At 38.2% G+C, this 18,955-nt stretch overlaps 1 protein-coding gene across 5 annotated transcripts in view; it reads left to right on the forward strand.

Annotated features, from left to right (window-relative positions):
* Positions 1-18,955, forward strand: part of LOC122827182 (interleukin-1 receptor accessory protein-like 1) — a 236,305-nt gene that overhangs the window by 89,422 nt on the left and 127,928 nt on the right. For all 5 annotated transcript variants that reach the window (XM_044109810.1, XM_044109814.1, XM_044109813.1 and 2 more), the window contains one exon: positions 15,862-16,141. In XM_044109810.1, coding sequence (XP_043965745.1) covers positions 15,862-16,141 — 280 coding nt within the window. The remainder of the gene's footprint in view (positions 1-15,861; positions 16,142-18,955) is intronic.

Here is an 18,955-nt window from a genome sequence, read left to right on the forward strand (position 1 = left end):
TCTGCAATATTGTATTCTCCTACAATATTATGTTGGAATTGCCTTTGAGATTGCTACAATTTTGCTTTAATCTGTTAAATCCTATAGTTAAAAGGCTTATAAAGATTTCCGTTTGCATGTTGTCGATAATAAAGATGGAGCTATTTTACAAAGACAATGCCCAAATTATTGACTTTGTCAAACAAATTTGCTTGACAAATTAGTTTGACAGTTTGTCAAGCAATGTATTCATTTGGATTTATTTGCAAAGTGCATCATTGCGCTGTAAGGCGTCTCTTCCTCCAGCTATTTTCCCTTTTTGCCCATTTAAAAAAGACAAGAATCCAAGATGGATGAGAAGCAGTTCTGAGAAATTACGGCTCAAATGTTCGACAGGAAAGTGACGCCTTCGGATATTCTCCAGGTTGTAGAGAAGGTCAGAACTATATGGTAAGGTGTACAAACTTATTAATGCACTATTATTGTTTTGAACATAGCTGAACGTGTCTCACCCTAAACACATACAGCTAGCATGCTCACAGTGAGTGCTAATTCAACGTGTTGGCCGAAAACAGTCAATTAGCTATGCAACATGCCTAATGGAGGTGATGAAAAGGACTCGAGGGTGGCCTTAAGCTCCTACGTTGGTCCTGAAGTAATCCATCCACACCCGCCCTTGCTTCTTCTCCCTCTACTTTCCTCCCCTCCTTTTTACCATTCCCTCCCACTCTGCTGGAAGCAGAAATAGAGGAGGTGAAGAGAGGTAAGAAACCCTGTCTTGTTACATCATCACAACCTCCCATATTTTGTACGCTTTGTACATGAAAAATTCATGTATTCCTCCCGCTTCCCACTTTAGCTGATCACTTAGAGGGAGGGATGTTGTTTCATTAGCGACTGAGCCTGGACTTGGATGGACTCGGGGCGGGAGAGGGGTGGTGAGGATCAAGGCCTTATAGAGCGGATGGATAGGATGATGGGGAAAGGAGAGGAGGATGCTCTCTGTAATCGTTGGCCAGCATGTTTAGTCATGGTCCTGGTAATCTCTGTTGACCTTGGCTGCTGCCTGGCTGACTGGATTTCTGCAGTGCTGCATTAATATGCACAGAGTTAAGAGATGTGCACTCAGTCTGTCTTTGAATGTGTTTGCCGTCTGTCTGTCTCGCCCCCCCTCAAACCTTCCTCCAACACGCCTAGCCCATCACACACACACACATGCCATCTCAGCCCCCTCTTTCCCCTTTTTCATACATTACTGGCAACCAGCTCCCTCTCATCCATTTAGCTTGCCTCTTCCCATACTCTATAAAAGAATCACAGACTTCAAAATTTATGATGGCATCTCAATTAGACTGGTGTCAGAATTTGGCAGGCTGAGGGGGTTTAGGGTTATTTTTATAGCATTCCTGCCTTATTAGATGATGTGCAGCTGAGCAAGATGGCAAAGACAAGAGAAATGGAAGGGCCGAAGCAATGACGGAAAACATGAGCCCCGCATAAACCTTGATATTTAATTTTTCTTTTCTCGCCCTAAAACAACGGCAGCACAGTCGCATTAAATATTTCTGAAACGAATCCTCATTTTGTGTCTACCTCTTTTAAAAGATGAGTCAGAGGTTAGTGTCTGCTATTAAATGAAGCATCCACAGAGGTACATGTATTATTTGGCCAGAAATTAATTTTGTAGACAACTGGTAGGGAAAGCCGCTGTTCAGGTGAAGAATAATTAAGCTCTATTTTGTGATTTTAATGTAAAGAAAATTTGAAAATAGCTTCTCTAACACATCTCATTCATATGACTTAAAACTCCCCGCTTGTGCAACAAGATCTAGCAATGATAAATTTCCATATTTCTTGTCAAGTGCAGTCAATTTCATAAAGCACTAAAATCTGTGGCTTCATCTAGTCAAGTCACATCTGTTATCCAGGGCTTAGGCTGATAGTTTCTAACATCAACAATGTGTATGTCTGCTCAGGACTCTTGTTTTGATGTAAGGGAGTATCTGCAACATGACTGCTTCAAGTCTACACTAGATGTTTTGTGACATGGTGCATTATCCTGCTTGTAGTGGCCATCATGAGATGGGCTCTAGTCATAAAATGATAGGCAAGGTCATCAACAAGGGATATTCATTGAGGATATTCATTTGATTCTTAAGGGCTCGACCTTGACCTTTTACATATATGCCAAATTCTGATCATACCTTTCAATTTAGCATCTGAAACAAAGGTGAGGGTTCTAATCAAACTTCTTATGCTTTTTTCCCAAGATTCGTTGTCAATAACAGCTTCACTTTTACCAAATTTATCATCCCATAATCTTCTATACTCTTTTAAAACTGGCATATTGATGGTCGTGAACAATAACTGTGGTCTCTACACGTTTTCTGTAAAATGAAACATTTGGTAACCATTTGTTTTTTCTCTTTTCTTATGGTTGTTTAGTCTTAGTACTTGAGCACTGAAAAATTGCAGTTTTTCTGAGTAAAAAAAAGGCAATTTAAGAATTTTTTAACTTTATAAGTTGGCACTTCTAAACTATTGAGGTATACTTAACTTCATTGCCATCTTTACCTATTTTCTGGGTGTTGCAGTTGGTAGTGTTTTTTATCTTCAAAGAAAACTACATTTTGATCAGCTTTGGTGTTTTTGCAAACACTTGGTTTTATCTCTGCAAAAATATTTCCATCACTATCCAAAAATCTGCAGGAGCTGTTAGTTCTTGAAATATGGTAGCCTTATCACATTCAGATCTGAACTCTCTTGTTTTGACATTTGTTTTTGAAGAAATTGTTAAATACCGACTTTCGCACCTTTTTTGCTTCGTATTTTCTTAAAATGCCTCACTTACCTTGCAGCAGCTGGAATGACATCTCTGTTTTCAAATATGAGTTGGTTTAAAGAGCTGGAAGAACAATGGATTAATACAGTGTGCTCATCTACCTCTGAGGTTGGTAAATTTGTTTGTATTGAATTATCCATTGTTACCCTGACTGAACCTGCGCTTCCTACCAACACAGTCACTGTTTTGTTTTTTGTTTTTTGTTGGCAGTCTTTTGTGAATCATTCCTTGGTTTTAGCTATAAATTCTGCAAAGCCAGTTTTGGGTATATGAATCAGCGCTGATGAGTCGGCGAGTTAAATTACAGGGATTATTTCCTTCAGTAAGATAAGAATCACCCTTTTGTTTAACCTTTTTAGCACTGTTCCACCACAGCTCTCTGCCTTCCCCTCAGACGGTCATCCATCTAGAGCAGTGAACCCCGGTTTAATTAATTATGTATATGCAAATGTATGCTCCTAGCACCAGGATCTCAATTTCCATTTTCTTGTCCTTTTCCCTTCTCTGCTTCTTCTTTTCTTACCCCCCTATTCTGCAACCGTACAAGGATTTATTATTAATTCAAGTACATAAAGTTTCTAATTTGCTGACATTGTGAATTATGTTTTTAACTGTTGCACATCTCTGTGCCCAAAATGGCTAAAATACCTCATGCATTTTCATTCTTGCTTGTCTGGACTATGCATACATTTGGCAAGAGAAGAAAGAGTGGAGAGCATGTTAATGGAAGTTTAATGCAGGGTTTCTAATTGGAACAGAAAAGGATGGCTTATTTTAAACCAGGAAAACAAACTGGTTGTTATTAACTGGATGGCTAAAAGATCAGACAATTATAGTTTGTGTATTCAGAGAGCTGTTGTTATTATGTAACAGGGAAAGTAGTTTAAAAATGGCCATATTTGCCTTGTTTGTATCTTTTTTTTCTACTACTCTGATAGTCGAAAGTGATTCTATCCTTAATGCAAACACTTTCTGCTTGTTTCTTGTAGTTAGAGTTTGCATCATTCTCATTATAACAAGGCCAAACTCGTAGAATTAATCATCTAATTTTGCTGCTTGCACTAAAACCAGCTTTAAATTACTTATTTTAAATGACTTGCATAGGTTGCCATTCAAAATGTATGTTATGAACAACACATTGAATTGAATTTGCTTCTCGAGAACATCGTCATCCATAAGTCACATACTCTCACTTTTTACTATGTCCCACGGCAACAACATCCATACTGAAGAGTGTTGTGGTTAGCGGTTTGTGTTAGCATATAAGCATGATTGTGTTTACAGTTCCAAAGTGGACATTATTATGTTTCTGCTTGACTAATCAGGGTTAGTTAAACTTGAAACTGGTTGATTACAGTGACCAACCAATCTGTTGCATCAATAACTAGATTTTTTTTTTGTCAACTTTATTCTCTGTTGGAGTTGAGGCCAAATGTTCTTCAGAAAGTAGTTCCTGCTCATCACTGTGTGACCCTCACCTGCACAGGTAATATTCAGTAAAATCCCGGAAGATAACTTTTTTATTATACCACATCACTTGATAACTTTACTCAGACTTTCATTAGATAAAGGAAATAATCTCAAAGCAGTGACATTTTCCTGCTGGAAAACTGTCACTTTGATGCCTTCTTTATATATTAAAGTTTTTTTAGATAGATTTATTTAACAGGGTAAGAAGCTTTGAAGCATACAGGCTTGCAGTGTTGAGAAAATGACATTTCATGAAACTTTGATCACAAAAGCTGGCAAACATACATTTTAAAACCCTGTTTGTTCTAATTTCCCTTTTCTTTTCTGAAAAAAAAAAATGTTGCTATTTTTCTCACTGACTTATAAGAAGATACTGTCCCACTCTGAAAAATCCAGTGCTGCTATTTGACTTGCAAAGAGGACAAGGCCAATGCATTGTGCAGAAAAGGGGGCTGTGGTGAGTGGTAAGAAATACATCTGCATTTTCAGGAAACATCCCCGCCAGCTGTCAACCCTTCTTTATGTCACAGGCTTAACATTGTCACAGAGAATGAGTGCAGCGCTTCGTATTATCCAGTTTGTAATTGAATTGTAGCGAGAGGTAGGTTGGTAATCAGTGTACAGCAGGTAGTTTTTGTTCCAGTGTTTGACAGTAATGTCCTCTAATGGGAAACCCTGGCTCTACTCTGGTTCCAGGCCGCTAGGTTTCCCTGAATCCCCATCTGCTTGTTTGTGTGTGTGTGTGTAGAAGTGTTGTGCAAAGTTTAGTTGGTGTAGTTGTGCTCTGTGAATTCAGGGATACAATCAGACTTGTAAAATTTTGTAAAAAATCTGCAGTGTGTTTGGGTGAAACCTTCCACAAACCTCTGAATTTCAGTCAACAATTGATAATTTTCTTATGAAAAATTCCACCTTGATGACACATCTGCACAGAAACTGAGTGATAATCTACAATCTACGTCTGGTGAGTTAGCGCCAAAGGCCTCAAGTGATTTGTGGCAGTGAGGTTTTTCCATCTGTGACTTTTAGAGATCTCTCTGTCCTTGTGAAACTCCAATAATTTCACAATCCTTCTCCTCTCACAACCTCGCCTCATCCTCCCACTTTTGCACTAGATAAATGGAGAGAGAGTAGTGGCAAAGCAGAGGTAGAGAAGGGGAAATGGTGATGGGGTAGTTAACCATGTGGGAAAAACAAAACAAGGTCAGAGTTGACATACTAGAGTTGACACCAGCGCCCATCAGGACCATACCCTCTGCTTGCTTGGCTACATATTCTTGCCATCTTATCATTTCACAGACGGCTGACTCAGTGGCCGATGTGACAAGACTCTCTATCCATCTGGGTATGCTCTATTTTCACCAACGCTTATATTGCGGGGGCGACGGAGCACAACGCCCAAATGGTGTGTCGGTGTCTGTAGTGGACCGGTGTGGTCTGAGTCACCAGCTGATGCACCCACACTGCCATGATACAGCACAGAATAACAGGCTGGCAGCGCTGCCGGCGGAGGCAGTGTGACCAGTTCTCCATGTGTATGTGTTTGTTCTCGCTCAGATTCTCGTTCCTGTGTGGGTGGATGAGAACGTTTGTGAAGGGGGGGGGATCATCTTATGTGCGCAGTCATGTCTGCAATGCAGCACTCGTGTTTTGTTTTGTTTTTTTTCCTCAGGAGTCGGTATTGTTTATATTGTGTGTCTCGACGCCTCCCAAGGCTGTTTGTTAGATGAGAGGATTACTGGCGCCGTGGGGAACAGAAGGATGATTTTCTGATGATATAGTGCTCTCTCCAGAGGTGAAACCCTGCTCATAATAGGCTCTTTGTTAATTCTGCTTTTTATGTAACGTTCCCATAAAATGGGCAAAAATTGCAAGTAAACATGAAAATAGACTCTGGCTTTTATATACCATTAAATTCCCATTAGAAACAATAACTCACATAATCAACACTCTTAGGACTATATTGAGAATGAGGCAGATGCAGTTCTCTCAACAACTCAGACAAGGTCAGATTGCCAAATTGTGTTATACTGAAGCAATTTCAATTATTAAGCTCTCCTATTGTTCAGTAAATTAATAGAAAGCACCTGCTTTAACATTTAAAAGACAATTTTATTGTCACTTTCCATTTAGATGTTCATTGCAGTTTTATTCAACATAGGTGGAGGGAAGGTCCTATTCACACTAATGCAGAAATTTTTCAATAGAAAAATTGTTTGGACAATTACAAAATATTACTGTAACTTTTCAAGTCAAGCTTCTTTTTTCTATATATATATATATCTTTTTTGTGTGTTGAATCTGTGCTCACACTTAACTTCTTGTACTTGAAACTACTTTGGGTAACACTATTTCCATTAGTCTTGTCAAAACTACAACTACAGAGTCTATTCATAGACGTAGAACCGTGGTAACACAGCCCACTATAGGACATCCTTTCTGCCCACAGCCATCACCATCTGTAACGACTCTAAATCTCTTATCTCTCTCCATCCATTGTTAGGTGATAGTTTGCTGTTTTCAGTGAGCATAAAATGTTTCCAATACTATACAAGAATAATAAAAAACTGGGATAAACATGCCTTATTTTCCATTGTCCCTGTAATTTTCTTCACTGCAAGTATCCAGATGGTGAAGTTTCACCCTTTAACATCAACTACTTTTGTGCTTCCTGTTTCCCTTAGAGTTGAAATTACACACAGCAGGGATCTCTCTGGAGGTCTTGGCCAATCAAGGGAGCAGAATCCAATACAGAAGGGGGAAACCTCAAAGTTTGTGGCCAATGTTTATGATTAGGGAAAAAAAACCTTTTTTGTTTTTCTTTTTTTCAATCAGATATGGGTATTTGCATATAAATAACAGTCCAGTGGCTGTCAAAAAGAGAAGGACTTAGAAAGAGAGTGGTAAACAAGAAATGAAGACAACGTGTCATATAAGTAAAGACAGGAGCAGATTGAACTGTTTTATCTGCTGGTGAGGAACAGGAAAGGGTACTGGAGGTAAATGTCACCATGATCATTTAATAGAGTCAGCAGCTACAATCATCAAGAAAGAATTGGATTTCTTCTTTGCTATTTATTTTAAAAACCTAATTTTTCTTTACAATTTGGAAATCCTAAATGTAATTTTGTGAGAATCTGAATGTGTAGTTGCATTTCTTGTGAAATAAGGATATTGGCGATGACAGAGAATTAAAGGTTCCCATTCAAACCAGTCCTTGGGCTTTCATTTGATCATGAATGTCCAACGTCTTATTGACTTACTGTACTTACATCTGACTTTTTAGGTAATCAGAGTGATTTCACAAGGTTTATATATTGGCAGCTTGTTCTGTTATTTCAAATTTAGACCTTATTATTTAAGTGTCTATTTTTCTTCACTTATCTGTGCTTGGTTTGATATTATCAGACTTGTTCTTCAGCTCCTTTATACCAATAACTGAGTGATAAATCACTGGAATGTTTGATAAGCCACATGTTGTGGACCAGAGAGTCTCACAAGGAGGATCTGAAACTGAAAACTGACAAAGACAAATAATACATGTTACCAGTGAGGAAAGAGGCTGCCAGCTTTTCTCTGTCCTGCTGAGCGGGCCTGGCACTACACACCAGGACTGATTCAAAAAGGCAAGCTTCCCAGGAACCGATGCCCACCAAGCCTGCAGGGCTGGTCCATTTTCTTTCTTGTTGTGATCTGTAAGGTTGTCTCCATAGCCAACAAAAGGCTGCATGGTGTTGCTGTTTCTGGCCTTGAGAATGACATCAGCGCCTTTATTTAAGAATGAGCATTCATACTTATTTCATTGCAAAAGTATTCATATGTGTTCAGTTTTTTCACATTTTATGTTCCAATCCATAGTTGTGGTTCACTGTTCCAGGTTATTGTAGATTCTTTGTGTCTCCATATTGCCCATAATGGTGGCCATTTGCAGGTCCTTGTTGTAGCTGTGCCATTCCACCAGCAGCATGCCACCCTTAATTACCTGCCTGTAATTTAGGTTTTTATTCTCATTATCCTCATTGCATTGGCTCTTATTGTTAAGGTGCCCTACGGTGGGTATCTAGCTGTGACTGTGCATACATATGTGTGCAAGATACCCTTTGCTGATTGCTGCATTGGTTGATGACTCAGTCCTTTTCTTTTCTTTTTTTCCCCCCAACCTGCTGGATGTACTTCAAACACTCTGGGTAACTTCCTCCTTTCCCCACTGGCAGCCAAGAGGTTACTGTCCCCACACATCAGAGCTATTTTCCTCTTAATTGAGACCTACTCTGCTGCGACAGCATTTTCAGAAGGTGGAAAATGGCAGGTCAAGACATCAGGACATCCCTCTCCTCTAAGCCTCCGTCCCTTTGGCAAAAGTGCCTGTGATGTTTATAAGTTCCTTTGGGGATCTTGGAGCTCCTCCAGCTCAGATGCTACACCTCTTAAGGGCATGTAAAGGTTGCTGTCTTGCTACCTCATTGGTTGTTTTTTATTCAATCAGCCTAGATCTAAAATATGCATGTTGTTCCGATTGAATTACGCCAGAGATTTTATGGAGAAAAACAGTGGTAAACCATCTTGTCGAGTCACTACGAGAGAGCAGACACTTTGAGGGAGACTCTGTGGTGACCTGAGTCAATCTGCATCTGATTACCCCGCAGCAGACCTGTAACCCAATTCATGAGCTCATCGCCTGCTCTCCAGGAGCACCGGATGAATGGCTGCTTTTGCTTAAATGACGCTAAAACGTCGATGAAACGCAGGGACATAATATTTATTTCACTTTATTTCATCCACCTATAAACCTGCTTTTTTTTTCAATGATAAATATCTTGGTCACATCTGTGCTGCATCTTTTTAGCAATAAAGACATGATACCTTTAATAAGGTTGCTCTAGGTTTTATGTGTGTTTTATGCCTAGGTTCAGTTACTCCAAATGGCATTGCCTTAATTTTTAGGAAGTTTCCTTTTATATCAAGTATTTGCTTGTACATCGAGACGTCTACATTTAATTCAATATTCAAAGTCCAGACATCTGCTATGAATTTTCTGGACTATATAGTGAGCACAAGGTATCTGATTTTTGCCAACTAGTGATGAAATTCTATCTCTGAAAACCATAGAACAGGAGGAGACAGAAGGAGTGTTTACTGTGAGTCTCTAACTTGAAGACTTAATAAACCGGCACCTCACTCAGGAGTTTAAAGTTGCTCAGGCCTTGTCTTCCTGAATGAATACTTGTGTTTACATAGACAAGATTTCTGCCCCAGTTCTTAAAGCCATTAGTAATTAGAATTGTATATCAAATCTTCTATCACTAGAATGTATTGTCAAACCGTCAAGGAGCTCTGTAAAACAATATCAGTAAATGGAAGCAGCTGAAAGTCTTAATTTTCTACACATAATCAGTCTTTATTTTGCACAGGATTGTTTAAATGCACTACTCCAATGCAGCTGCTGAAATGGACAACTTCTGAAATCTATACATTCATTTTCTTTTAGCTTTCTTGTATGTTATTTAACTCTGATAAGCCAATATTCATGGGAGAATAAGTTTGTCAAGAACAGCTTTTGATTTAATAAATAAAAAAGGAAATCCTCAGTTGTCAACAAACATTTTTATTTGTTGACAAACATTTTCTCTTATGAGGAACATATGTTGTCACGTTGTGGCTGCTGACTCTCTGCTAGACCGGCCTGTAGGAGCTCTGCTATCTATCAAAAGTCTCCTTTGTTTTTCCAAATGTTTCATCATTTTGAGGTGAAGCTTGTTTTGAATAGAGAAACAAGAGAGAATCATCTATTTCACTCACGGATCTGAGTGACTTTTCAAGTTGGATTTTTGGGGTAAGAAACTGTATTTCCAATAAGCTATAATGTAAATAAAACAAAACACTTTGGAAAGACTGGGATTTATTTACATTTCATATTTTACATACAATATCTAAGTTCTGACTATAGTTTGTACAATTATATTTTCCTTAAATGCAAAGTTAAGTCGGACAAAAACCTAGAGTTTTTATTTACTCATTTATGTATTAAATCCAGCAAATATTTGTTTCTGTATCATTCTGCATAAGTTAATTACTTTCAGTTACCATTTTGTTTCTTATGCTGGGACCTTGGCCATTCATAGAGTAATTGTTCTATTTTTCGCGGGTCATGGGAGTTTATAGATTTGCTCAGTCTCTAACGCAGCTGATGATGGCGCGAGTTGCTTCAAAGCTGCTGGAGTTGTTATCTCTCGGCAGATTGGCGCGTTCCCTCACCAATTGCTGCGCAGTCAAATGGAAATGTGTCGAGTCGGGAAATGATAATCGAGTTCAATTAGGCTTTGTACCATGTTTGTATTCTGCCAACAGATTATCCAGAATCCCTACCCTCTCTGAGAGAAACAATAAACCTCTGTCAAAAGTCTGAAATGGGCAATTTCAGGAAAGGTACCGATAACAAATATTGGCACTGCCAAGCTACTCATGGCGTTATTATAGACAAATATAGCGTACCTTTTGAAGCAGCTTGGCTGGAGTTCACTCTTGAAGGAAATTAATTTCCAATTTTCGTCTCCTTTTTTACTCCCAAAGCCACTCGCTGTAGTGGAATGCCTCGTGCTTCCATGGAGCATTTTAAATATGCCAGACCCAGAATTGGATATCGTACATATTTTCAAAAATAATAAGAACATAATAACATTTTTCCCAATTAGCACTGATATGTCAAAACACTAATTTTATTACAAAGGAAATATATATATATATATATATTTCCAATTTGCTCTTTTTATTCTGACATTTAAGATGAAAAATATCTGGATAAAATAGTTTCCCTCGTATAAAACAGTTTGCCAGCTCTTTATGTTCTAGCTGGATCCTGCGTGTGTGACCTTTTATTCCTCTTTTTTTTTTGCTGTTTTTATTAGTGGCGAGCGAAAAACACTTCAGAGTCTCAATTAGCACTCACAATTAGAAGTGAAACCATCTTGGCAGCGCTCGCCTTACTTTAAGCCTTCAAGTTATTATCGTCCACAAACTAATTAGCAAGTTCTTGATAAGCGAGGGGTAGGCCCTCTGTTGCCATAGTAACGGTTAATCACAATGAAAGGATTGTGCTGGTGGGCAGGTCACAGAGCACACTGACTTCCTCTGCATTTGTTTTATGCTTCGCTTCGTTTGCAGCTCTAAAATGTTGTGCACTCACAAGGCCGTTTCATGTTTCTTCAAAACGATGAATTTAAAAAAGAGAAATTTGACACGAGTTCATAGTTGAACACAAGTGTTGTATCAGACGGCCATGCATCATTGCTGATTATTTCCCATCATATTGATACCTCCTAAGAGGGAGCATCAGCTGATATTTTTATTGTGAAATTAAGACTCTAAAGTCTCCCTGTCTGCACAAACAAATCTATTATGTACATAATTTATTTATCTTAGGAGTGTTTAAGTGACAAAGTTTGTTTTTAGTTTTTAAAAATTGCCTCTGTCGCTAAAAGGATTCTCTGCCATCGTTGAAGCGAGAGATGGATGATCTCAATAATTTCCTGCTGAACAGAAATCAAACAAGCGAATTGAGTGCAAGCGGATGGAAACCCCTAAAGCTGCAGATAAACTGTTGAAATGGTTGGTGTTCACTTTAGTGCCAACTGTGTGCAACATGTAAAATGCTTTTTCTTTCTAAAGAAAACATTTTATAAAAGGGGAGGCCTATGAGTCACAAATTTCAGAAATATCAAGAAGTTAAATTTGAAAATTGCACAACAAGGCACCTGTTTCTAGGTTTTTTTCCCCCCTTCAAGCTAAGAATCAATATGCCAACCAGCAGCAGATATTTTGAAAAGCCTTACATTACTAGTGAATCACATTCTGATATTTTTAAGCTCTTAAAAGATAGCAGATGTATTTCTACAATGTTTAATCTGATAAACCAACACCAAACCTTGTTAATTGAACTTTGTAACAAACCAAACTGTACACTTTCAGTCAGTTTATATTTATTACTTTAGGGGAAAACTTTGTGTCTGTTTGGCATAATGTTTTGAACACAACTCATTTAAACCGTTTTTGATTCCTGGTACAAATCCAACCTTGCACCATAAAAACCTGATGGGTTTACAATGGGTGAAGTTTCCAAAAAGTTAACATTTTATAATATTTATATTGTGTATGTCCTGGGAAGATGAGCAATTTTTAAGTAAAGTACATACAGTACATCTTGTCATGTAATATACCCACAGCATGATTCTACCGTCACACATCTCAGTTGTTGAAGTTTGAAAGTCTATTTTTGACACTTTCAAACATATTTAGTCACCAAACAGCTCAATGTTTGTCTCCTCTGACAATAACATTTTCTCCAGATGGCATCCGGCTTCTGGAGACTACAAGTTTCATTCAGTTTTGCAGGAGGCACTTCTTTCCTTATTGGCAAGGCTTTGTCAATGTTGATGTTAACCTCGCTTCACTGAGGACAGTGAAACTAATGATCCAGCTCATGAATGACTTGATCCTTTGTTGTTTATGGGTTCTTCCTTAAAACCGTAACCAGTTTTATGTCCTCTGTCGGTTTGAGCTGGGTAAATGGTACTAATGCATGGGTGTTCTATAATATTTCATTAAACCCTGTTAAAATGTGTCAATTATGCTTCTTGGAATATTGGCCTGTTGCCAAAGTTAGCTGTACTGAACAACTAAAACTGAAACCATGAGTGAAAGGTCTGTTACAAATAATCACTTCCCAAAGTGCAACCATGCCAATAGTTTGATTCTGTTAACGGCGATAAAGCACATGTTGTGTATTTGACACGTGGTGGGTATCAGTACGTTTAAATTTAGAGTTGTAGTGCTTTAATATCATGTAGTTTGATCTAAGTACCATGTTGGTATGGCAGTGATGGCCAAAAGCTTGTTGATGGTCCCAAAAAATAGTGATCAAGATGCAATTTACTAATGAACTTCCTAGTACTGTTGGGCTGTTTATACACATTTCAGCATAGATGTGGAAATTTAACTTTGGAAGAGAAACAATTTAAAACACCAACTTGACATTTAAAATCAATGATATGATCAGTTTGTATGATCAGTGTATGTGACTTAAACTAGAGCACTAGTTTAAAATGCTCCTTCCCTCGAACGATCTGTCATATTATGTCACCTTTTTTATGATTCTGTCTTTTATTTTCTTCACTTCAGCACACGAAATACCAACATACGTCACTCTTGCCATTCTCAACCTGACATTTAAAATCCCACACAAAACGGTGCGCCAACATGAATACGCAGTTAACCACTTCAACAGTAACACCCCCTATGACTGCAGTGTGCAATCCACCCCTCTGATTGGCAGGCTGGTTGCCTGTCTGGTGAATAAAATATTTATAGATGCTCAATTATCCAAGCCTGTTGTGTCTGACACAGCTGTGCTTGCCAGATGTTTTTATTTAAAGGAAGAGGCGTGTAGCAAGGTGAAGTCGGGGGGAAAGGGTGTTCAGAAACCCTCCCATGCTTAGCAGCTTTATTCTAGACGAAATGCAACAACAATTTTGTAAACATACAAAATATCTCAGTTAATTACATTTCTTTAATAAACAATTTTAGATACGTTTGAAGCTTTTGTTCGTGTTGCCTAATATTAATTAGCTGGCTTTTTTAAATTCAGTCTCACTCATCATTTGTAAAATTACAGTCATCCCAATAATGTCTTTAATTAAAAGGAAGGAAAAAAGAACCGTTTGGCTGTAAAGAGTCACTGTGAGAGCTTGTTGAGATTTAAAGCAACTGCTACCATCTTTCTGAATATGTCAAGGCTGTGAGTTTCTCAAATTAAAAATCAAAGGGACTCTGTTTCCCCCATCCCAATATTTCCCTTGTGGCAAAGCTAGAAGCTGAAATGTTTTACACTTTAGAATCAAGTATTTATTTTAAGGTGAAAGTGACATTGTTTGTACCAGATCAAACCTCTTGTTTATGTTATAGGTGAGTACTCAAGAATAACAGGCAACCCTAGCTCATGCATTTTAAAAAAGTTTTCATCTGTATTAGATTTTTGTTACTTCCTTTATTTTGGAATTATTTATTGTCGTGTTGCTCTGACAACAACTCTTTAGTTATCACTGAGGTGATTCAAATTACTGGAAAAATATTTTTTGGTTAAATCTTTAAGAATTTTTGTTTTTTCCTTGAATTAAAATTTTTTTATCCAATTTTGAGGGGACATTTGGTTAAATGTGTTGCTTTAAATGTGTTGTATAATGATTATTTTATTCAAACTCATTTTTTATAATCATATATAAACAGTTGCCCCATAAACACAACTCATATAAACTCTAAAACAGATTTTACACATATTTTTATTTATGCGTACATCTATTTTTGAATTCTCCCAGAACATGGACTACATTTTTAATGCCCTACTCGATGTGCATCTTTTGATCTGGTTCTCCAAAGTGAACCGTCTCTAGGGTAGGTTGTGCATGTGTAGGTTACCATGGTGATTGCATCCCAGTTAGATGTAAGCCAGCATTGTGTTAACAGAATCCCATGCTTGAGCCTGGGGCTATTAGCCAAGGTCTTAGACTTGCCATGTAATACTCAGGAAACCTTAGAGCTGCTTCTTTTTGCTCTTTTTTTTTATTCAACAGCATGAACCCTATACCAACCATTTTGGATGCTTCACCGCTTGCTGAAATATCAATCAGTCATACAATGTCCGTGTGAGTTTCCATGAGTGACTCCTGCGGAGATTAAAGGGTATATTTCTCACCTTAAGATGGATAATTATGGGAGCAGCTGAACCGTTTCCATACCTGCTCTGCATTACAAATCCAATCATGGCTTTATCTTCAAAGAATTTTTACTGATACTTCTGAGCTTGTTGAGATATTCTAATAGGAGGGCACCTGTGGCTTTGGACTTTGACTGCCCCTTGATATAGCAGGAGATATGATAATGCTGGATGGTCTCATAACTTTAGGATCAGAGCAAGATTGAAATATGTCTATCAGAGGTTAATTTTAGGAACGTGTCATTGCAGCCTTTTAAAATGGAAACTGGGAGGTTCACATAGAAAGTCAAATGTAGCAAGTAATTATTGCATCTGACATTTGAAAGGTTTTTAATCTGAAATAGATTATTAGGTAAACAAAATACTCAAGCAGCATGATTTCACATTGGATAAGTAGTTTTATAACCTTACTACTTTAAAATTTATATTGAGTCCTATTAGGTACTCTTAAGGTATTTTTCTGTAATAAAGCAGCATAAGCAGACATTTTCAAAGAAAACGAGATCTATGTAAAAGGCATATATCTTGTGTTTTAATTGTCTTTTACAAATCTACCCTTTCAGTTCTACTTTGTCTCGCAGTGGTTTTGATTTCTAAAGATGACATGCATGTGAAAGAAACAGCTGAAGACACAGCAGAAAGTTCTAGAACATTAATGATGTATCCAGAGGTTTGATGCACTACACAACAATCACCAGGATACCTATATTGACTGCAATGCAAAACATTGCTTGCTGGATACTATATTCACATCCCTTCTTCTACAACTCCTGATTAAATTTCTGTTTCTCTTCTTCCTTTTCAGTGGAAGGCTGCACTGACTGGTCCGTGGACTACCAAAAGTACAAAGTCCTTGTTGGGGAGCCTGTCCGGATCAAGTGTGCTTTATTCTATGGATATATCCGAGCAAACTACAGCCATGCGCAGAGCACAGGACTTAGCCTCATGTGGTACAAAAGTGCAGTGCATGGGGATTTCGAGGAACCCATCAGTTTTGATGGTGCAAGGATGAGCAAAGAAGAGGATTCCATATGGTTCCGGCCAGCTGAACTGGATGATGTGGGGTATTATTCCTGTGTATTAAGGTATGTGTTTTAACTCAAAATCCCAAAGATAAACAATTTATCTCCACCTTACAGCTCGAAATCGAGCAAGCATTTGTTGCAGAATCCTCCACCATTTTAGGGGGATTATTTTGCCAGCGGCATGTCTATAAAACGAAGTAAATAACATTGTCTTGCATCCCTGTAGGCATGAGAAAAGCCCTGTAAAAGTCTTCCCCAGTAGATGCCTAATAAAGTCAAGATGTAGCCAAAAAAAATAGCTGGTCGAGGGTCCACAGAGCGTTTTCTGTTGCCTCATTTTATATGTTAAATTAGTTTTTATTTCCCACACAAGGGCAATAAGCCATACGACGCAATGGGTAAGTCTATAATCCTTTGGCCTTCACAAGTTCTTGTTTTCTGAAAACCTCATGGAAAGAAGTGGAATGCTTTAGAGTGTACTTCATCTTGAAAAGATTGCACAGTGGGAAAAGCTGCTAAGATAAAAGAAAGGAAAAAAAAAATGGACTTGTTCTATCTTCCCTCTTAACTCACTGTATGTTGGAGGCATACAATTGTTTGATTTATGAGTTAGATTATGTGGTAAAACTTCTGGTTTCCCAGCGGCTTTCATCGACGTGAAGGTGGTCTGTGACCGCTCAGAATGAAAATGTTAAGCTGCGATCTGTTTTTGTTTCACAGCAAGAGGAACTTTAAATGCATCTTTCTGCATGATAAAAGTGCCTTCTTTTTTATTTTTTATTTGGCAACACTTATGGGCTTTAAGACCTTTTGTTAAATGGAATCGAGGGAATAATGTGCACTTGAACAGTAGCTTTCAACGCAGGTTTCTTTGTGTTTCAGAAGCTCAACTCTAAGGGAGTTTGGGTATTACTATTCCACACCATTAGCACCCTCCCCTTCGATGTGGCAGCCGCCGTGAATAGAAACATGGTGAACCAGTCCAACAATTCTCTATTCACTCGTGTTGGCAGCAGTTTCTGGAGGTAGACAATCAGCTCAGAGTTATTGTGTAATCACACCGAGTAGAGTCTTGAGATTTGATTTGGATGAGCACTGTTGCGTTTTCACTGGTCCCTGCCTTTGAGAAGCAAATTAAGGGGCAGCACTTATTTGTTGTTATGGAGAGAGATGGAAAAAAGTATAGAGCCCTTTCAGTTAACAGGAGATTTCTCTTTGGGGACTTGTCTTTGAATTTTTGTTGCCTGTAATGGTTTCATAGACTTTAACTGTGTTTTCACACATTAGGAGTCAGCTAGCTTTTTCTCAACATTATATGCTTCCTGTCTTTCCTCAGTAAAGTGGAGCACAATAACTTGAACTTTAAGTTGCATTTAATGGTTTAGCTTACAACTATCTTTCCTGGACTGTTGCAGCTGAGATCTAGACCTATGTGTTGTTATCTATATTGCAGAGCTGAGCCTGAAGTTATTCTGCAACATCTTCAATTCTTTTTGCTTTAGTGTTTGAGCGCTACTGTTAACTGTGTCCAAACAGGAAGTTACTTTTTCTCAAGCTACCCCTACTACAGCTACGGTTTCTGTTCCACTAGCGGCCATAACCATATTGTAGAAAAATGTATGACTTTATGCTTTGTAAATATATCATCCTACCATCGACACATGTTAAAATAATCATCTTAGCTGTAAATTGACCTAACTTACTGCATGTCTGCCAGCTATAATAACTGAACCGACTAAAAAGAAAAAATAACAATCAAGCGAAACACATTCATTTGTCACAGTGTGTTTACTGTCAGCTTTGCAACACTTGAGTTAAGGAAATAAAATGCAATAGTGTAGGGAGTTTCACATGCTTGATTATATAGTAATAACTTATTAACCTTGTAGGTAAAGGGCGTTTTCTCTTGACTGGCTCATTAGTCAGCTCTCTGCAGCAACGTGCTGCAGTTCAGGAACGGGAAAACCAGCTCAGGAAGACTTCCACAGCATAGGTTGAATATATGAGGTTTGTCTGAGTGATGATCAGCATTTTAAAGGTATTTTTCGAAGACCTGAGCCTTTGTAATTACTTTGGCCTTGCACTGTGGAGAATATTAAAAGGCAGCTTCAAAGTTACAGTGGAGTTTGATCACTTGATCTGTAATGCCTTTATGTTTTACCTTGTTAGAGATCAAAGAGGGACACTCTGATGTACGTCATCTATAATACCACTCAATATAGAGCTCTTCCACTATCAGTTACGAAGATTGCTATATAGGATATAATTGCACCTACTTGGACGTGTTCTCTGTTTTTGGTTGAAGGTTAAAAATGCTGTAATGGATTCACATATTCTTACAAACACACTGCAGCACACTCATCTCAGTATGACTCATTTAAATTCCCAGGTACCCCAGCCAAGTCAAAGGATTGCTCTTCTCCTTTGTCTCTGGAGTGTGGGCCCTATAGATGATCAGCACTCACATATGTTAACACATTACCACTGGCTCAAGCTCTTGGCTGTGTTTTCAGCTGAGGATCCTCGCCGTTTGAAACGTGAAGGTTCCCTGGAAAATTGGAGCCCTGTGAGATGGAACAAATGAACCTCAGCACAATAAATGATTTCTCACTGGGTAAATTTCATAGTTGAGCAGACTGCAACAGTTCAGCACCAGTTACGATGAGATCCCTTGATGTTACATTATTAGTCTGGTATAAAGAAGGGGGAAGCATGCCAGTCACATTAGGAAATTTAACTCTGCATCTAAACAAACGCTGTTTTTGGTTAACTTGAAACTTTATTCTTCTGTGATTTTAAACTTTTGGCCTTCTTAGTGCATTTCTTTCCAGCCACACACATCAGTGTGGGCATCTTCATCACATTTTTATTTAC

This window comes from Gambusia affinis, linkage group LG24 (assembly GCF_019740435.1).
Source record: "Gambusia affinis linkage group LG24, SWU_Gaff_1.0, whole genome shotgun sequence".
Lineage (NCBI taxonomy): Eukaryota > Metazoa > Chordata > Actinopteri > Cyprinodontiformes > Poeciliidae > Gambusia > Gambusia affinis.